This window comes from Dasypus novemcinctus, chromosome 18, assembly GCF_030445035.2.
Source record: "Dasypus novemcinctus isolate mDasNov1 chromosome 18, mDasNov1.1.hap2, whole genome shotgun sequence".
In the NCBI taxonomy this organism is placed as follows: Eukaryota; Metazoa; Chordata; class Mammalia; order Cingulata; family Dasypodidae; genus Dasypus; species Dasypus novemcinctus.
In genome coordinates, this window is record NC_080690.1 from 2259476 (window position 1) to 2278379 (window position 18904).

The 18904-nt window shown below is 69.9% G+C and overlaps 1 protein-coding gene across 1 annotated transcript; it reads left to right on the top strand.

Annotated features, from left to right (window-relative positions):
- The first annotated feature begins 1914 nt into the window (after positions 1-1914).
- On the top strand, positions 1915-18904 carry SLC7A5 (solute carrier family 7 member 5). The gene is made up of 10 exons (XM_058279602.2): positions 1915-2467; positions 10073-10198; positions 13189-13294; positions 14287-14331; positions 14990-15113; positions 16040-16143; positions 16342-16438; positions 16782-16931; positions 17304-17481; positions 18313-18904. The coding sequence occupies exons 1-10, from the start codon at positions 1930-1932 to the stop codon at positions 18366-18368; spliced, it is 1524 nt and encodes a 507-aa protein (XP_058135585.1). The 5' UTR covers positions 1915-1929; the 3' UTR covers positions 18369-18904.

An 18904-nucleotide genomic window follows, 5' to 3' on the forward strand; every position in this document is an offset into this window, starting at 1 on the left:
GCCAGGGGCGGGGGCTGCCTCGGGGCCTGTAGGTGGCTCGGCGGGTTTTGGCCCGAGGCTGCCTTCCTTCAATTTAGGTCACAGGGCATTGGTCACCGTCTTGTGACCCGCGAATTCTTGCAAACCTTGGAGGGGGCTCCATGGCCCTCCTGGGGTCCTGAGGGCACTGTCACCCCTCCGGGCTGTCAGGACGGCCTCTGGGGTGCCCCTCGCCAAGTGGCTCCAAGAGCTCCGCCGGCCGCCCCAGGCCTCCCCGGCACGCACTGTTCCTCTGCCGTTTCACCCAGTTCCCAGCTCGAGATGCTGCCCTGGGGGCACCCACGTGCACCTGCCCAGCCGCCCCCTCGGCCTGCTGGGGCCCTGGTTCTGCGCGTCCCGCTCGACACTGCTCCCCGAGCTGCCCCCAAAAAGCCGCCCCCCCTGCCCCCAGTGTGGCCCTGGCTGGACGGGGGGCACCTTGCCCGGTGTCCTAAGAAGTGGGAGCCCCAGAGCCCGAGCTAGAGACACCCCGGGGCCGGACTGCCAGCGCGCTAGGAGTTTGGGGGTCACGGGACCACACGCTGGTCAGACAAGTCTCAGCTCTGCCACGCCCGTTGCCGCCCCCCGTGGGTGACGCTGCCCGTGGGGCCTGGCGCCCAGCAAGCGTTCCCTGGTCAGCGCGTGGGAAGGACAGGAGCAGCGCGGGCTCCAGTCCCCCAAGCCCCGGAGCTAGCCCCGCTTCTGGGTGCCCCGACGTTCTGGAGCGGGACAGGCCAGCGCCTCGCGGCCGGGCGAGGGGCTGAGGAAGGCCCAGCGCGGCCAGGCTCCGCACACCCTGCTGACCACCCCGAGGGCAGGCTGGACGCGCAGCGGGGAGGCCCAGGAACGAGGGGCGCCGCCTCCGTCCGCCTCGTCAGGCCTTCCGACCCGGTCACCTTTGCCCTGCCGACCCATGCCCCCTTCACCCCACGGGTCTGTATTAATGAGATCCTCCTGACTGTCGGGACAGAGGCCAAGTGAACTTGAGCTGAGGGGGCCTCCCAGCCTGACCTCCCCCATGCCCCGGTCCCTCCCTTCCTGTGGGCCCTTCCTGCGTCCAGGTGCCCTGACCTAGGACGCTGGCCCTCTCCCCAGAAGGAACTGCCACGGGGCTCCCCCAAGCCTGCGACTCAGAGCACGGCGGGCGCCCCTCCCGGAGAACAACCCACACGCCTGCTTTCCCAGGCCGGGGCTTCCGCAGAGCGACCTTACAGGTAAGGAGCCCCAGACAAAACGGGGGTCTCCGAGCCCCCCCCCCCCCTCGCCTGGTCCTACCCTGTCTCCCAGCTCCGGGGCCGCGCATCCCTAGGCGCCACGGCCGCAGGACCCAGAGCGCCGCTCCACGCGGTCTCCGCCTGCACCGGCGGCTCCCGCGGGGAGGGGGCGCCCTGGTCGCCTCACGCTCTCCAGGCGCCGGGAAAGCCAGGGCTGCGGGCGATGCTCTCCGCGGGGTTTGGGGGCCTCCCGGAACCCCTACCCCAGGTCCCTTGTCCTGCTTTGCCCCCCGACCTGGCGCGCCCGCACCGCCCGCGCGGGCGGCGGGGTCACCCCGGGAGAAGGGGCTGGGGGGGACTCGGCACTGCGAGAGCGTGCCCCGCAATCCCGGCCCGGCGCTCGCCAGCACCGCGTGGCGCGGGCGCTTCACATGCGCCGGGGGCGGAGCCTGGCGGGACGCGGGGGCGGGGCCAGGCGGGGGGCGGGGCCAGGCGGGACGCGGGCGGGGGCGGGGCCCGGTGGGGGCGGGGCCTCGGGGGCGGGGCCCGGCGGGACGCGGTGGGGGCGGGGCCTCGGGGGGCGGGGCCCGGCCAGGCCTCCATAAAGCGCCGCGCGCCGCTGACGCACGGCTCGGGCCCGCTGCCGCTCCTGGGCTCCCGCGCAGCCGCGCCGCGTCCCAGCCCCCAGCGCGGCGACATGGCGGGCGCGGCCTCGAAGCGGCGCGCGTCGGCGGGGCCGGCGGCCGAGGAGGAGGAGCGGCGGGCGCGGGAGCGGATGCTGGCGGCGCGGCGCGCGGGCGAGGCGGGCGAGGCGGGCGAGGCGGGCGTCAGCCTGCAGCGCTCCATCACGCTGCTCAACGGCGTGGCCATCATCGTGGGCACCATCATCGGCTCGGGCATCTTCGTGACGCCCACCGGCGTGCTCCGGGAGGCGGGCTCGCCGGGCATGGCGCTGGTGGTGTGGGCCGTGTGCGGCGTGCTGTCCATCGTGGGCGCGCTCTGCTACGCCGAGCTGGGCACCACCATCTCCAAGTCGGGCGGCGACTACGCCTACGTGCTGGAGGTCTACGGGCCGCTGCCCGCCTTCCTCAAGCTCTGGGTCGAGCTGCTCATCATCCGGCCCTCCTCGCAGTACATCGTGGCGCTCGTCTTCGCCACCTACCTGCTCAAGCCGCTCTTCCCCACCTGCCCGGTGCCCGAAACCGCCACCAAGCTCGTGGCCTGCCTCTGCGTGCGTGAGTACGGGGCCCCCACGTGCGCCGCGCGCGCCCAGGCGGCGGGGATCCCTGCCCAGAGCCCCCCGGGGCGCGCCCCGCAGACCCCCCACCCCGGGCGTGGAGCCCCCTGCCCGGCGCCCACACCCCCTCAACCACGAGCACGCGGCCCCCGGCGCTCCCGGCGCTCGCTCGCTGGAGGCGCAGGCGGAAACCGCGGTTCCTTTTTTTTTTTTTCCGTTTTCATTCATTCGTTGGTGAACTCCCGGCCGCAGAGCAGAGGCGGGTGACGGCATGCGATCATAGTAAGAGTGATGCAATCGCGCGCCGGTATTGGCCACCACGCGGAACCCCTGAACGAGCCGACCCCCGGGAGCGCGCGCTCGTGGTTAAGGGGGTGTGGGCCGGGGTCCTCGCCCCTGGGTTTGCGTCCACCGGGAGGGTCCTCCAGGGCAGGGCCCCTCGGTACTTTTTGCAGTTTTCTCCTGGGGACTTGAGAAAAAATTTACTTAGACCAAGTGCCATGTGCTTTTGGGGGGCTCTCGGCCAGCCTCTGAAGAGTGAGAGATTGGAGGGGCCCGCCCACCCCAGACTAGACTGCCGTGTTCTCCCAAGACCTGCCCGGCTTCAGGGGCTGGCGCACGGCCAGGGCCGCTGGGTTCATGGTTTGGGGGGTTTTAGGAAGAGCCCTTGGGGTATCTTGGTGAGTGGGCGCCTTCCGGTGGGCAGAAGTGCGGGTCCCGTAGATCTGCCTTTGCCTGGCACCACACTGAGTTTGTAGGATGAGCCTGGGGGAGGAAGGAAGGGAACGCTCGGAAAGAGATGACTGGTCAGCTCCGTGACGAGAACGCAGTGGCCCGTCTCCGTGGCTGCTTGACGTCCCAGCCCAGTGCGTGACAGCAGAGATGAAGCACAGGGAAAGAGCGCGGGTGCTTGCCTGCCGCCTTCTCAGGGTGCTGTGGGGACTGCTGCTTTGGCCACCGGGAGGGAGATTTTAGGGTAGGGATTTTCTAATTAAGAAAACCCATAATACATGCCCACAGCATTCAAAAGCGCAAGCCGTGCAGGCTCGCCCAGGTCAGCCGTGCTGGTGGCCCGTGGTGGACACTCCGTCCCCCCGCGCCCCCAGCCCGCTTTCACCCCCGGCAGGGCGAGCGCGGCCTCCAAATGCAGTCTGCTTATTTTGTTACCCCTGAATGGGTCATGATGTACGAATTGTTCTCTACCTCCCTCTTTTTTAAGCCTAAAATGACCTTGTGGCAATTAACAGAGCCTGTGCTTTTTAGGGTACATGGCCCCCATGGCTGTGGTGGGAGTGGGAATGTCACCTTGCTCTTTCCAACAGCATTGCAGTGAGTACCACTGCCCCATCCAGGTGCCGGCAGATGGGCAGCTGTGGAAGTTCTAGAACTTGCCATGGGCTGTGTACCCTGCAGGGAGCTGCTGGAGCAAAGGGTGTGTGGACTCTCATTTGATAGCCAAAGCACTTTCCAGAGAGGCCGAACCAGTTTCCACGCTCGGGGGAGTTCTGATTTGGTAAAGCCAGTGACACTGCTGTTAGTTAAAAGTGGGACCTTTGAGTAGCCTGGAACCCTCCTCCTGGTCTGGGATCTGGTCTCGGGCTGTTATTCTGGCCTCACTGACCACAGTGTCCCCCCGTGAAACAGGCACAGCCACGTCTTCCCGGGGACTCGGGGTCACGTGGAAGGGCCCGGCCCGGGGCGTCGTCCACAGCGGCCACCCTCACGTTCGGGAAACAGCCCTTTGCCTACAGAGAGGCTGTGGGAAGGGCCTGAAGGACTCACGTCTGGGCCGAGGAAACGGGCCTGGGGCCTGGGGCGGCCACCGCTCTTATCGGGAGGCGCCTGGGCTGCGGCCTGCCGGGTGCTGACGGCGGCTGCCACCCTGCTCGCTGCCTGTCCCCTCTGTCGGGTGGACGTGGGGAACCTGGAAGCACGCCTGCCTTCTCTGGGGGCTCTGGCGGGGCCCCCCAGCGCCCCCGGGCACGGGCCGCTCACCCCCCTGAACGGGTGGGGGTGGGGGTCTCACTGCCGCTTGTCTGCAGACTGGACCCGAGCCGACCCTGATGGTGGAGGTGGGCGGACGGCGGGGAGGGTTCCACCGGGCCCTCTGTGCCGCAGCCTCCACGTCTAAAATGGGTGGGGCTCCCAGCCCTGTTGGGGCGTCGGCGATCCCCCTTGGACGCCGCGGTTAGCGCGCCTGGTGTGCCTTGGCCAGCCCCAAGCGCTCTCGCCAGCAGAAGGGACAGAGAGTGAAGAGGACCCGGGAGGAGACAGGCCACAGCAGGAGCTCCCATTCCCTCACGTCCACGGGGGGCTCAGGGCGGGGCCAGAAGTAGCGTGAGCCGTGGCACTCGGCGCCTCGCCCACGCTGGAGGGCAGAGGGGCTGCAGGCCAAGGATCCTTGGCCGGACCATGTACTCCCTGGCCGGCGGAGGTCTCCAGGGAGGCCAGAGAAGGCCTCTCGCTTCCGCCATCGCAGCTGCCTGACGCCTCAGACTGCGCCCACACCTCCACCCAGGCTGGCCGGCGGGGCCTGTGTCCCTGTGGGGTCCTGGACCCCTGCCGCCTGGCCAGGTGGGACCCGTGAGGGAGGCAGGGCCCCCGGGGGACTCCTGAGGCCCCAGGGCGAGCTCAGCACACTAGAGCCGAATCCGCTTCCGGACCGACTGGACAGCGCCGCCAGCCACCCCAGCAGACTCACTGAGTTGTGGGGCTGGGGGCTGAGACCCTCCAGGACGGTTCTTGGGCCCCGAGCCTCCCAGGGAGCCGGGCACCGGACGCCAGCGCAGCCCTTTCTGCTGGGTCCCGACCCCTCTGGGCGCCAGGCTCTCCCTGGGCCCCACAGGGCCTCACCCAGGTTTTAGCTTGTCCTCCTGTCGCAGCCTGTGAACTAGCTGCCGTCGGCACCCGCAGTTACATTGAGGAAACTGAGGCAGGGGTAGTTTGGGTGCCTGCCTGCTGGACCCCGTTGGTCATAAGGCGTGGGGACACAGCATGTGTCCCCTGTGAGGCTGGCAGCCGCCCAGGGGTGAGGACATGTGCGTCAAGTCTGGCCTGCGTCACGAGAGTGCCCCGAGCATGTCCTCCAGCGGGGCAGTGGTCCTAAAGGGAGCCCCTAGGGAGCCCTCTGTCTCCCTGGAGACCTGGCTCTGGGCCCGCCCGGCGCCCAGGCTGCTGCCCCAGCTCTGGGCACCCTGTGGCCACCCGCTGTCCTCCCGCAGGTGCTCCCATCTCTGGAGCCCCGTCAGCCACTCGGGACCAGGGAGCCGTGCCGTCCCACCGCCGCAAGCGTGGAACTTCTGGTGCCGCTGCCCGCGGGACCTCGGAGAAGCCACCTGTGCCCATATACTCCTGATCTTGCTCAGACACCCCACCCGCCGTGCCCACAGGTCCTGCGCTCTCCCCCACCCGCAGGCCCCCAGCCTCGGACCCTGCCAGCGGAAACCCCCCGGGGTCCCGGCAGCAGCCCTTTCCTGAGTTCTGCTGGGAGGGACCGCCTCCCACGGGCTTGTCGGCACCCAGTTGAGGAGCGCGGGTGGGGGTCGTGTCCAGGAGTGCACTCAATTGTGGGGCTGGGGTTCGCGCCCCCTGGGGCGCGGCTGGCGTGGGGGCCGGCACTGGGCACGCCCATGCCCCCTGGCCTGGCCTGGCCTGCTCAGTGCTGTGGTGGCTTGGCCGTGGAGCTCCGTCTCCCTGGCCTCCACGCCCCCACGGCCTGTGGCAGTTGGAAGGAGGTCAGAGGGCAGGAGGAGGCCTGCGTGGGCCAGCACCGGGCCTCGGACTGCGTGGCGGCAGGGAGGGTGTGTGGGAGCCGGTCACCCACTGCGGCCAGGGGCGCTGGTAGGCTGGCCGCGGGGCCCCTGGCCTCTCGCCTGCCTGCTGGGGCGGCGCGCTTGGGCGGGTGCGCGGGGCCTGCGAGGGCAGCCCCAGGCCCGGGGGCGTCTGGTGGCACTGGTGGGAGGGCCTCGGTGCCAGCGGTGCCCTGGACTTCCTCTCCTGTGTGCTCTCTGCTGGCACAACCACAGCCCTGGAGGAATTGCGGATTCACGCGGGCGGAGCCGGGGCTCCTTATCTCGGGGGGCGGGGGTTGCTCCTTATCTTGGGTGCCTCCTGCTGGCCCTCCACCTGGCCCTGCAGATAAGCCCTTGCGCCCTGCGCCTGCCCTCCCTGCCGTTGAGCCCTGAGGGGTTCCTGGTGAGCGGGCAGAGAGGGGGCGCAGATGGGTGGTGAAGCTGCTGTGAAGAGGGGCCTGGCTGCAGGGCGGCGGTCCCAGGCCATTTCTTGGAGCTGCGGCACCCTGGGGAGGCCGCTCTGGGGTGCTTGCCCCACAGGAGCCCCAAGGCGACGCAAAGCCGCTCTGCACGTTTCCTGCCCGCTCCAGTGGGCAGCGGCTGCTGCATTTCCCAATCGCACCTCCTCTGGGCATGTTGGGAAACGAGCGTCGCCCGCCCGTGGGAGGGGACGGGCCTGGCTGGGACAGGAGGAAGCACCGCGCGCCGCCCGAGGGCTGGGCGCGGGGGATGGGAAGTGGTGGCGCTGGCCTTCGGTGGCTTCTTGTTACAGGGCCGCTGAGGGGGCAGGATGGGAGGCTAGAGGCCAGTGTCGCCACGTCACGGAGGCCACTGCAGGCCCCGCCAGTGGAGGGGTGGCCCCCTGTGGCCCCTCGCTTCCTGGAGCCCCCAGGCCCCTGCCGACCCCCCACTGTGGGGGTCACTGCCCCTGTGCTCTATTTTGTGGCCTCTGTCAAGGTCACTGTCCTGTATGGGGCAGGCCCGGGTTGGGGAGTGGGCTGTGAGCAGGCCTCCGAGCCAGGCGCCGGCCCTTTCCAGAAGCACAGCCCTGCCTCCCCGCCCGTGGTCTCGTCAGCCCTGGGCCTGCTCCCCCTGCGCCGAGCGGGGCCCGTCATCGGTCCCCAAGGGGTCCCGGGGCCTGCGGCTCAGCACCTCCTGCTGCCCCCCCCCCAGGTCCCAGAGGTGCTGGCGTGGGAAGGGTGGCCAGGAAAAGGGAAGGAAAGCTGGGGCGGGGGGCCGTGAGTGGAGCGGGCAGGAGATCCACATCACCCCCCGAGGATGTGTGGGCTTTTGGGGCGCCACCAGGAGGGCCCTGACCGCCCAAGCCCTGGGTTTAGGGGACCCACTCGGCTCCCGGGTCAGTAACTGTGCTGGCCTGGTGGGGACGGAAGCAGAGGGGGATGCAGAGAGGCAGAGCACGCCCCCCACCCGGCCTTCCCGCCCCCTCCTCTATCCCCCTCCCCCTCCCACTCCTCCATCCCTCCCTCCCGCCTCTCCCCCTTTCCCCGTTTCTCCTCCCCCTCTCCCCCTTTCCCCTCCCCTCCCCCTCTTCTCCCAGTGGTGTGTGCGCACACACTCATGCACACACATGCTCTCACACACTTGCACGCACCCGCCCATCTGGTGCAGCCTGTCCCTGTCACGCCCAGTGCTGCCCTTATGCCCTGGGAACAGGTGGTTTCCAGTGCAAGCTGCCTGTCCCCGGAAACCCGCAAGTGTTTTCACGCAGAGCGGGGGGCTTAGGGGGATGGCTGAGCACTGGGGGCGCCCTGGGACCGGCCACCACCTCCTGAGTACGTGGCGATGGCTCCGAGGTTGGCGAGACGCGGGCTTTAGGGGCAGCCCTGCGCGGCCCAGCACCCCTGCTTCTCTAGGCCGGGGGCTGCCATTCACGGGCACAGCGAGGGGTGAGCAAGACATGAGCATACAGCAGGCGCTCGCTGTGCCTGAGCATACAGCCGGCGCTCACAGTGCCTGAGGAGGTGCAGCCTGGCCCCGTGGCCTCTGCACCCAGTCGGGAGGGCCGTGGATGCCTGCACGTCCGTCGACAAGGACCGGCTGCCCTCACACCCGGGGCCCTGCCCTGCGAGCCGACTCGAGACGTGGCCTCGCCGCAAAAAGGCCTCGGCGCCTCCCCCCGAGAAGCCTGCGCCCACGTCGCGAGCTGGACGTGGACGCAGCGGCCCCCGCGGGGGGAGCAGGCCTGGGGCGTCATCACGGGCCCTCGACTCGGGTCCTTAGGGAGAAGGAGCAGGTGGAGGGTGGAGCGACACCCCCCACGCCGTGGCACCCCAGCACCCTGCGAAGTCGGCACCAGCCGCCCACCCAACTCCCCAGGGCACAGAGAGGAGGGCCGCCCGGGCCCCACTGGCCTCCCAGGTGGGGAAACTGAGGCTCAGAGAAGCTCGGCCGCTCGTCAGCTGTGGGGCTGACGCGTCGTGGAGCAGATAAAACCAGGCGGTGGGGCCGGCGGCGGCACGCGTCCAAGGCTGAGGGAGCGCGGAGCCCGCAGGAGCGGGTTCGTGTGTTAAGGTTGTTTCCTTTGGAAGTGTGTAGAGAGGAGCCCGCGCAGGACGCAGGCCGCCACCCGCCCGCTCTCCAGCCAGCGACCCGGGAACCTTGCCACGTGTCAGTTCTCGTCCCGAAATAAGGGTGTGGGGCGGGGCCTCTCTGTCCTGCGGCCTCGAGCCTGCAGCCGCGGCAGGCCTTGGCCTTCACTTCCGGGGCCCGGTGTGTTCCGGAGTCAGGGGCATCAGCCCAGAGCGGCCGCTGCACCTCGGCCTCGGGACCTGCCGGCTGTCACTGCCCCCAGCCCCAGGCACCAGCGAGCGCCGGTGGTCCTGGAGGCCGGGCTCCCCGCCCCTGTGCCCTGGACGTTCAGCGTCTGTGGACGCTGAGCGCAGGTTCCGTTTGGGGGTGTTGGAGCGGTGGTGGCGTGTGCACTGTCTTGACCACTGCGGGCGCTGGGGCGTCACCTCAGGCTGGAGGCTTCCTTGCGGGTGGCCACGACGCTCGTCCCCAGGCCCCCGTGGCCGGTTTCTGGCCATGAAAACCACTGCCGCGCTTGTCGATGGACTAGCCAGGCAGACTCAGGCCGGGGGGCTCCGTCACCCGCCTGCTCCTGCTTGGGTTCCAGGGAAATGACCTTTGAAGAAGGGTTTCTGCCTGTAAAAAGTTTGAGAACGCTGTGCTTGAACGTGATGAGTTATGCCAAGCCGTCGAGCGCATGCAAAAAGACGAGTGCGCGCAGCCTGGAAGCAGCAGGCTTCCGCATCAGCCCAAGCCTCCAGTGGGCGGGCTTTCCTCAGAGGCCTCGAAAGTGCTGGGGCGACCGTGGGGTGGGGGAGAGGGGAGGCCGACCGGGGGCGAGTCCTTAACACTTGTTAAAAAAGAAGTCCTTTTTGCGCACCCAGCGAGGACCTGGGGTTGGCAGCTCTTGAAATCAAGAACGTTTGGTGGGAAGTGGATGTGGCTCAACTTAGGGCGTCCGTCTACCACATGGGAGGTCCGTGGTTCAAACCTCGGGCCTCCTTGACCCGTGTGGAGCTGGCCCATGCGCAGTGCTGATGCGCGCAGGGAGTGCCGTGCCACGCAGGGGTGTCCCCTGCATAGGGGAGCCCCACGCGCAAGGAGTGCACCCGCGTGAGAAAATAACAGCCTTTGGTGTTTTCAGCCTTTGACCTTGGCCTTGGAGAGCTGTCAGGTTTATCAAAACAAGTCACAAAATGAGAAACCACAGGAGGAGCTGGGGGGCGTGCGCCTGGCCCCGGGGGCCCGCCGGCGGTGGCTCACGCGCTCCGGTCTCTCCCCAGTGCTGCTCACCGCCGTCAACTGCTACAGCGTGAAGGCCGCCACCCGCGTCCAGGACGCCTTCGCCGCCGCCAAGCTGCTGGCGCTCGCGCTCATCATCCTGCTGGGCTTCATCCAGATCGGGAGGGGTAAGTGCCTCGCGCACCCCTCGCGCCCGCCGGGACCACCGTGCCTGCCACCCCAGCACCGTGGGCTCGTCGGGGGTCCCACGCCGGCCACGCCCAGGACGCTTGGCCTGCGCAGCCTCGAGTCTCCTCTGGGGACGGAGGACACGGCGTTGGGACCGCCGTTGGTGAGTCACGTCTGCGCACGCACCCAGGGAGGGCAGGAAGCAGGCCGGGCTCTCAAGGGCGTCGGAGCACCCCGCCACCCCAGGCTGGCCCCTGCCCGCTCCTGGGGCTGGACCTGCAGCCCCCTCCCCTGGGGAAGCACGTGAGCGGGTGGGCGGCTGCCCCCATCCTTGCCGGGTCTCCCTCGCCCCTCATGCGGGACGCAGCCCCATGGTGGGTCACATGGGTGCAGCTCTTGCCCCCACCTCCCCCCACACAGCCTGCGGCAGCCGCAGAAGGCGCATGCGTCGTGGTCACTGGGGGCTCAGAGCTCTCCACCGGCTGCAGTCGGCCCAGCGAGAGCCCTCCGGGAGTGGGGTGTGGCAGGCCGGGGGCATGAGGGGCTGGCGTGTGACCCTGGTGGCTCCACGTGCCCGGGGTACACGAGTGTCGCCTCCTCTTGGTCAGGTGGGCACCCCGAGCTGCGCTCCACGCAGGACCGGGCCGCGGTAGATGAGGGAGTTGGCCGGCGCCGTGTCCCCGCAGGGAGGGCGCAGCAAGCCGGGGTGTGCAGGAGGCGAGGGTGCAGGGCCCACCCCCCTGGGCAGCGCAGCCTTGAGGGCCCCTGGGGGGTCCCGACTTCCATGGCACAGCCGGGCACAGAGCAAGCGGGGGGCTGCCGCCCACTCCCACCACGTCGTTGGGGCCGAGCTGCCCGCAGCGGTGTTTGCTGGGTGGAACGAGGAGATAAAAGGCAGGAATCCGGAGCGGGGGAGTGGATTTCTTTGTGAAAACAAATTTCAGTTGGGACAGCAGAGCGCTTTGTTCCCCTGGAGTACATGCCATGGTTATGAACCTGCTTGCAGTTGAAAGCGTCCCCCCGGGTCACTCCTCTCCAGACGTGGGGGCACGGTCGGCCTGCGCATTCCTGAGCCTTTTTGTCTTTCCGGAGCTCGTTCTGGTTTGCGGCGGCCGAATGCCTGCGCTGGTGGAGGGCGCATTGTTTAAACGCTGACCGCCTCCTCCCCCGTCGCCGGCCTCGTTCCCTTTGGGCACCCCGCCCGCCCCCGCCGATGGCCTCTGTGCCCTGGCCGTGCCTGGACCAGCTCAGCCCACGCCCCTGCGTCTCTCTCACCTCCCCCGGGCCCCCTGGACTTCTGCTCTGCCTGACCTTGGCATGCGGAGCGAGCCCGGGGCTGAGAGCGCGTGGGCCGGGAGGCCGGCGTCGGCTTTGAGTCCAGCCACGGGACCTGGGCAGCTCCCCGCAGCGGCAGAGCCCTGGGACCTGTGGCGGCGGACGCGGGCAGGGCCTCGGGCCACGCACTGGCGGCCCTGCTCGTCCTGTAGCCCCCTCTGCACCTGGGTCCCCAGCCGCGCGGGACGGCGAGGCCGCCGTGACTTGCTGGGGCCACAGCCCTGCCAAGGGAATGCATGGCCCTTCCCTGGAGCAGTGGCCGGGCAGAGCGGACAGCGGCGCAGACGACAGGGTTTCCGTAAAAACTCCCCTTTTGCGCGGTGTTTCACTCGGGGCGGGTTATGCCCGGGGAGCTGCCGCTGGGACGGACGCTGCGGGAGGCTAAGGGCTGCACCCCGGCTGACCCCGAGCCCCCGGCAAAGGGCAGCCCACGGCCCCGCCATGGCCCTGCTTCAGGAACGGCCCCTGCGCGGCTGCTTCCGGCTCTCGGGAGACCCGGGCTCTTCCGTGGCCTGTGCCCGCCCCTCATGGGACCCTGTGAGGTCCAGGGCCACCAGAGACGGGCTGCGCCTGCTCGGGAGGCTCGCGGTCCGGAATGGAGCAGGCGTGGGTGGTGGTGACTGGGGGTCAGCCCGTCCTGTCCGTTGTCCTTCCTCTGTGGGTCATTTTGTGACCATCCACTGGCCCCGTCCTCAGTTTCCCCTCGTGGAGGACAGAGGCTCCCGCGCTCGGAGCACGCTGCAGGTGGAAGGGAGCCGCCCACCAGCGGGACTGCACCCCGGAAGCCCATGTCCCCCCCTTCCTGAGTTGGGGCTGTCCCCGGGCTCAGGACGGCCCCTCCACGGCTGCCCACTCCGTCAGCAGAGAAGGGGACTGAGCCTCGCCCGCTCCCCCGACCCCTCGGGTCCAGGGCAGCCCCTCGCCTTGCACTCGCTCCCGGGCAGGACGGCGTGCTGGGCTCTCCATGCTCCGCCAGGGCGGGCGGCTGTGGCACCCAGCAGCAGTGTACAGGGCGTCCTGGCCATTCGGCCCCCAGCACCTTCCAGGGCGTTCCCTGCGTGTGACGACCCAGCAGGAAAGCCATGCGCAGCAGCCCCGGCTCCCCAGTGCAGTGCCAGGGCGCATCGCCGCGTCGGGCCTGCGAGGGGTCTCTGGCGACAGGCTGGCAGCCCCCCCCCCCCGACGTGCGGCCCAGGCAGGAGCCAGCCGTGGCCCCGAGCCGGCCGCCAGGTCCTCCCACCAGCGCAGACGCCCGTGGGATCCTGCTCGGGGCCCCGAGAACGAGGGCTGCGCGGCCCTTGCTGTTCAGGCGAGAATGGGTGGGTGGGCTGGCGCTCAGCCCATGGGCGGAGGCTGCCTCAGCAGCTGGCGCACCTCTCCCCGACCCCAGCTGTGGGGACGTGGCCTGGGGCCTCTCGGGGGGCTGTGTCCCGTCACAGGGCACGTGCTCACCTGTGCGCTCCTGCCAGAACGCGCCCAGGGGGCCTTGGGGCCCAGCAGCTGGCAGGTGTGTTTAACTTGTTGCCCGGAGAGCGCTCGCCCCCGCAGTGGTGCTTGTCGAGGCGTTTGGCTCCGGGAGCTTCTGGAAGTGTGGCCTGACCTGGGCAGCGCCCTCTGACCCCGCGCTCCATTCTGCCCCTTGGGTCTTTGCCAGGTGACGTGTTAAATCTGGATCCCAGATCCTCGTTCAAAGGCACGAAGCTGGAGGTGGGGAACATCGTGCTGGCGTTGTACAGCGGCCTCTTCGCCTACGGCGGATGGTAGGTTCCGGAATGCCTGGTCCCTCGGCCGTGGGAAACAGGGCCCTGAAGTCCCGGGAATCCCGGCCCTCTTGTGCACCCATGGCCGGGTTGAGAGAGCGTGCGGGAAAATAAACGCACACACGCACCTTGAAAAGGGGAAGTACAGCCAGCAGCAGGCGTGCGCCCCGGAGCTCCGAGGGGCCCCGAGCCGCCCTGGGCGCTCTTCAGAGCTGCGTGTCTCGGCCCCGGGCAGGTGGGCCTGCAGGCGCATCCTCCCCCTCGCTGATGGACAACTTCCTAAGCCGGGCCCGGCGGTTCCAGCCTGCTCCAGCTGCAGAGGGGGTGCCGGGAGCCCGTGGCTCTCCCACACGACCGCCCCGGGCCCCCAGCCGTGCGGCCCCTGCCCTCCAGCCAGGCTGAACAGTGCAGACGAGAGCACAGGGGCATGGGAAACTGCTGCTGTGGCATGCAGTGGGGGCAGATGCGGCAGGGCGGGCGGCGGAGAGGGCCGCCTCGGGCCTGCACGGGCGGGGGAGCAGAACTTCAGAGCGGACACTCCATTAACCACGTCCTGAATTGCCTCCCAAACCCGCCTGAGTTCAGGTCCACCCGGGTGAGCAGAACTGCCCAGGGGCCCCGTTACCACCTCTGAGTTTCTTCCCCCTTAGCCTTTAGCCCCAGGAGATCTGGGAGCCAACGCACCAGAGTCAGAGCCGCATACCCAGCAGGTCCAAAAGGACAGAGAGAGGGAAAGGGGCAGGCACGGCCCTGCCAGGGCTATGCCTCCACCTCGGGGGCAGTAGTAGCTGCCCCTACAGGAGGAAGGAGGCGCAGGCTGCCCTGCGCAGGTGGCACCGGCGTTCCTGCTGGGTTTTCCTGTGTGCCAGCGGGACTCCCTTTGCCCCAGGGCAGAAACCCAGTCCCTGCCCCTCAAGCTGATGACAAGGGCCCTGGGTGAGGAGGCGATTGCGGAAGCAAGTTGTAGCTAAACCCTGCTCTTTACGTTACAGGAACTACTTGAATTTTGTCACAGAAGAGATGATAAACCCCTACAGGTGCGTGCACACGCGGGGGCGTTGCTGTTCGTGAGTGCACGAGAGGAGCGAGGTCCGTGGGTCACTCGGTCTAGGCCCAGTCCTGCGCTCCCAGGAGCGTCGGGGGAGGGTGGCGCTGGGCCCTGGCCGGCGGCAGCGACCACAGGGTGCGGGTGTGCCGTGCACCCTCCTCCCGAGTCCCCCGGAATCGTCGGCACGCCAGGGACGCCCCAGCTCTCCTCCCCTGGGCATGTGCAGGAGCAACACCAGCTTGCCAAGGGCCGCGCCCCACGGGGACCCACCGGGGGCGCAGGCGGCGACCCCCGGGCCAAGGGCTCGTCAAGCCAGGGGGATCCAGGAGCGCAGGTCAGCCCTGGGCCGCGCCACCCCAGCAGGACGCAGGCCAGGTCCGTCTGCGAGGCTCCAGGGACGGCTGGGGGTGGCGGCCACGGCGCTGAGCCCTGCCCCCGCGGTGCCCTCGTGGCTGCTCAGAGATGTTTCCGGAGAGGCACCAGCTGGAGGAGGGACGTGGAGCAGAGCTCCCGCCTCGCTGTGTCTGGCCCCCCGCCGAGGGCGTGCGTGCCAGCGGAGGCCTTGTTGGGTCTCCCAGGAGGCGCGTCTCGGGAACGCCCCTGTCCCGGGCCGCATGCCGACTCCACGTCCCTCCCGCGCCTTCCAGAAACCTGCCCCTGGCCATCATCATCTCCCTGCCCATCGTCACGCTGGTGTACGTGCTGACAAACCTCGCCTACTTCACCACGCTGTCCCCCGAGCAGATGCTGGCCTCGGAGGCCGTGGCCGTGGTAAGGCGCCTGCTCGGCCCGCCTGGGGTCTCCGGGAGGCGCCGCCCTGGCCATAATCAGTAGCTGCCGGAATCAGTTGCCAGGCCAACCGACAGCGTGCGCTGGGGTTCTCAGCTGCGGCTGCGCACGCTCGTGGCTGCGCGTTCACGCCACGAGGGGCTGCAGCATCCCGGTGCCCGAGCCCAGGCCGGAGCGGCTTGGTGCTGGCCCCGCGTGAGCCGGGCGTGGTCACTTCAAGTGCCCGGGTGCTTCGCCGGCATGGGGCCCCTCCAGGCGGGGCCCGCTGAGCCCATTGTGGGGAGCTGGGGGGAGGGCGAAGGGGACCCCAAGTCCTCATGGGAGCAGGAGTGAAGACCCAGCAAGGCGAGTGCAGCAGAGGGCCGGGGACGGCACGCCCAGCCCGAGCCGCCAGGGACCTGCAGCAGCGTCCACCCTCTGGCCGCTGGACGCCAGCCAGCCCCCACGTGGGCAGGGGGTCCGCGAGGCGGGAGCCCCCGTGGAAACGGGCCCTCAAAGACCTTCCAGGGGCCAGCCTCAAGGGCAGGGGACCAGGCGGGCTGTCCTGAGCGTGCCCCTGGGGCCCAGCCCCCCCCCCCAGAGCCCCAGTGGGTGGGCCGCTGCGGGGACTAGAAAGTGCTGGAACACTGGTGAGCCAGCAGCCCCCCACCACCCTTCTGAGTGGGCGAGGGCACCCCAGAGCCCCGGGACTTAGGGTCAGGCTCTGCCCGTGTCCTAGTACCTACTGTGTGCTGCACCGGGGGCAGGGCAGAGGCCAAAGGTCTTACTGTGTGCTGGTGTGGGCCGGGGGCGGTCAGCACAGGGCCCTGCTCACTGGGCACGGGGATGCATGGGGGCTGGGGGCAGGGGCCCGGGGCCGGGCAGGGCGGCCAGCTGGGCAAAGGGCTCACCTGCACCGTGTCCCCCAGGACTTCGGGCTGCAGCACCTGGGGGTCATGTCCTGGGTCATCCCCATCTTCGTGGGCCTGTCCTGCTTCGGCTCGGTCAACGGCTCCCTCTTCACGTCCTCCAGGTGAGCACCCCGCGTGCGTGCGGCCCTCTGGGAGCCCCGGCAGGACACTGGGGGGACGGCCAGCAGCCCCTCGCCCCCCGCCCCGTGAGGCGGCAGCTGGGGGCTGTCCTGGAGCTCCCTGCAAGGGGGGTGAGCAGCGGCCTGAGCCGGAGCCCCGTGGCCGGGCCCTGGCTGACCACTGCCGCGCTCCGCCCACAGGCTCTTCTTCGTGGGCTCCCGGGAGGGCCACCTGCCCTCGGTGTTGTCCATGATCCACCCGCGCCTGCTGACGCCCCTGCCCTCCCTCGTGTTCACGGTAAGCAGGGCCTGCCCCTCGGGGACGGTCAGCGGGCGGCTCAGACCACGGGGCTCCCAGGGGTGGGGCGGGGGGCGCAGCAGCCCCTCGGGGAGCCAGCGCGGGGCGTACCCGCTCGCCGCTGCCGCCCTCCACCAGCCTGGCTACGACCGCCTTCCTCCCAGGGCCGGCTGTGGAAGGGCCCGAGCGCGTGGCCCAAGTGCGGCGTCCGGCCCCGAGACCGCGCCTGCCCGGCTCTCAGGCCTCAGGCGCTTGCCAGGCTTCTCCCTTCCGACGGGCGCTCGCGGGCGCCACGGGGCGCCCCCCGCACCCACCCCTCACCCGCCCGGCTCTCTCTGCGCAGTGCCTCATGACCCTGCTCTACGCTTTCTCCAACGACATCTTCTCCGTCATCAACTTCTTCAGCTTCTTCAACTGGCTGTGCGTGGCGCTGGCCATCATCGGAATGATGTGGCTGCGCTACAAGAAGCCGGAGCTGGAGCGGCCCATCAAGGTGAGCGGCGCCCGGGCCCCGCGCGGGCCAAGCCTCCCCAGAACCCGCGGCCGCCCCGGAGCCCGCTCCTCCCTGGCCTGGCACGGCGGGGCGCCGGCTGGCGGGGGGATTCCAGCCAGCGCTGGGGTAGAGGGAGCAGGGCCACATGTGGGAGGACGGAGGGGCTTCGCCAGCAGTGCCGCCATGCTGCGCAGCCCAGGGCCACGTGGCACGTGCACTGCGCGGCGGGCCTGGGGCTGCAGGCCCCCGGGGCCGTGAGGCTGGACGCCGGCGGGGGCAGCTGAGCGGGCCAGCGTCCCGCCGAGGGCGGCCTTGGTGAGGGGTGGCCCGTGGGGGCCACGCAGCGCCTGACCGCCGCCCGCCCGCCCGCAGGTGCACTTCGTGCTGCCGGTGTTCTTCACACTCGCCTGCCTCTTCCTCATCGCCGTGTCCTTCTGGATGACGCCGCTCGAGTGTGGCATCGGCTTCGCCATCGTCCTCAGTGGCCTCCCCGTGTACTTCGTCGGCGTCTGGTGGAGGAACAAGCCCAAGTGGCTGCTCCAGAGCATCTGTGAGTGTCCGCCCCCCGCCCTGCCCCCGCGCAGCTGGACGTCACGTCCCGGGGCCCGGGGTCCACGCCAGGCCCAGGGCAGGCTCCAGGGACGCCTCACCCCGGGGGCCCGTCCCGGGCAGCAGCAGGGCAGGGACGCTCCAGGTGCCCCGCCCTGACCCCCTGCCTGCGGCGGGGACTCGGGGGTCCCCGTGAGGTGCCCTCTCTCCCGGGGCCCCCTGCGGCAAGTACCCGGCCGGGATGGTTGCCCATGTGCGCGCTGGGGCCCGGCGGTCCCCAGTGTCCCTCGTTGGTGGCTGCGTCCTCCGCCCCACCCCTGCCTTCCCGTGGTCCCCCACCCCCACCCGATGACGTCTGCAGAGGCCCCCCCTCCACATTTGGAGGCCCTGGGTGGACGTGGGTTTGGGGGCATGAGTCGCCCCCTGCCGTGCAGTCCTGTGCAGCCCCCCCAGGCCGGGGTCGGGTGGGGCTGTTAAGTCCTGTGCGTGCCGCCGGGCGGGGCCGGGCTGGGCTGCGCACCCCACTGTGAACCGGATTCCCCGGCCGGCCTGTGGGGTCACGCGCGGTCACGGGCCGCACACAGCACTGGTCCTCTGCGTGACGCCAGAGCGGCAGGCGCCCCCAGGAAAGGGTCCACGGGGCCTCCGGTGCGGCTCATGCTGCGCGCAAGCGCGGGTTTTAAACGTGCAGCCAGGAGGCTTCACGAGCCGGCCAGCCCCCGGCTTTTCTGAAGGTTCCGGAAGGCACAGTGGTGCTGGGTGGGAGGAGGGGCTGCGGGGGCCACCAGGCGTGGTCTCCGGGGCCTGCGCCAACTGCCTCTCCTCTCCCCAGTTGCCACCACCGTCCTCTGCCAGAAGCTCATGGAAGTGGTCCCCCAGGAGGCCTGAGAGGCCACAGGCGCGCAGGACAGGCCGACGTCACCGCGAAGCATCCGCCCCAGGGAGCAAGTCCTGCCCCCCACTCCCAGACAGCCGCGCCGGCGCTGCCGGCCGCCCACCTCGCGCCACCGCCCAACGGCGGGCACCGCGCAGACAGGCCGAGGACACCCAGGGAGCCGGCGGTGGAGAAAGCCACGGCCCTGGCCAGCGGCAGGCCCAATGGGTCCTTCCCTCCTTAGTTTACTTGTATTATTTTTATGACTTGAATTTTGGATCTTGGGTTGAGTAGGTGCTGCGAGGTCCTTCCTAAAGCAGTGGGTGAGGGTGAAGTGGGGCAGGGGCTCCCCACGCGCCCTGAGCGCGCCCGGCCTGGACGCCCGGCGGCCGCTCCGAGAAGCATCTCCAGGACCCTCCAGCCCCCGAACCGCACTACTGAGACGGGCAGCGCCAGGCGGTGGGCTCGCACTGACCGAGCAGCTGCTCCCGCCCCAGGCGCCCCGCGCCCCCGCTGACGCTGGGGTCCAGCCATATGTGTGTGTTTTGTT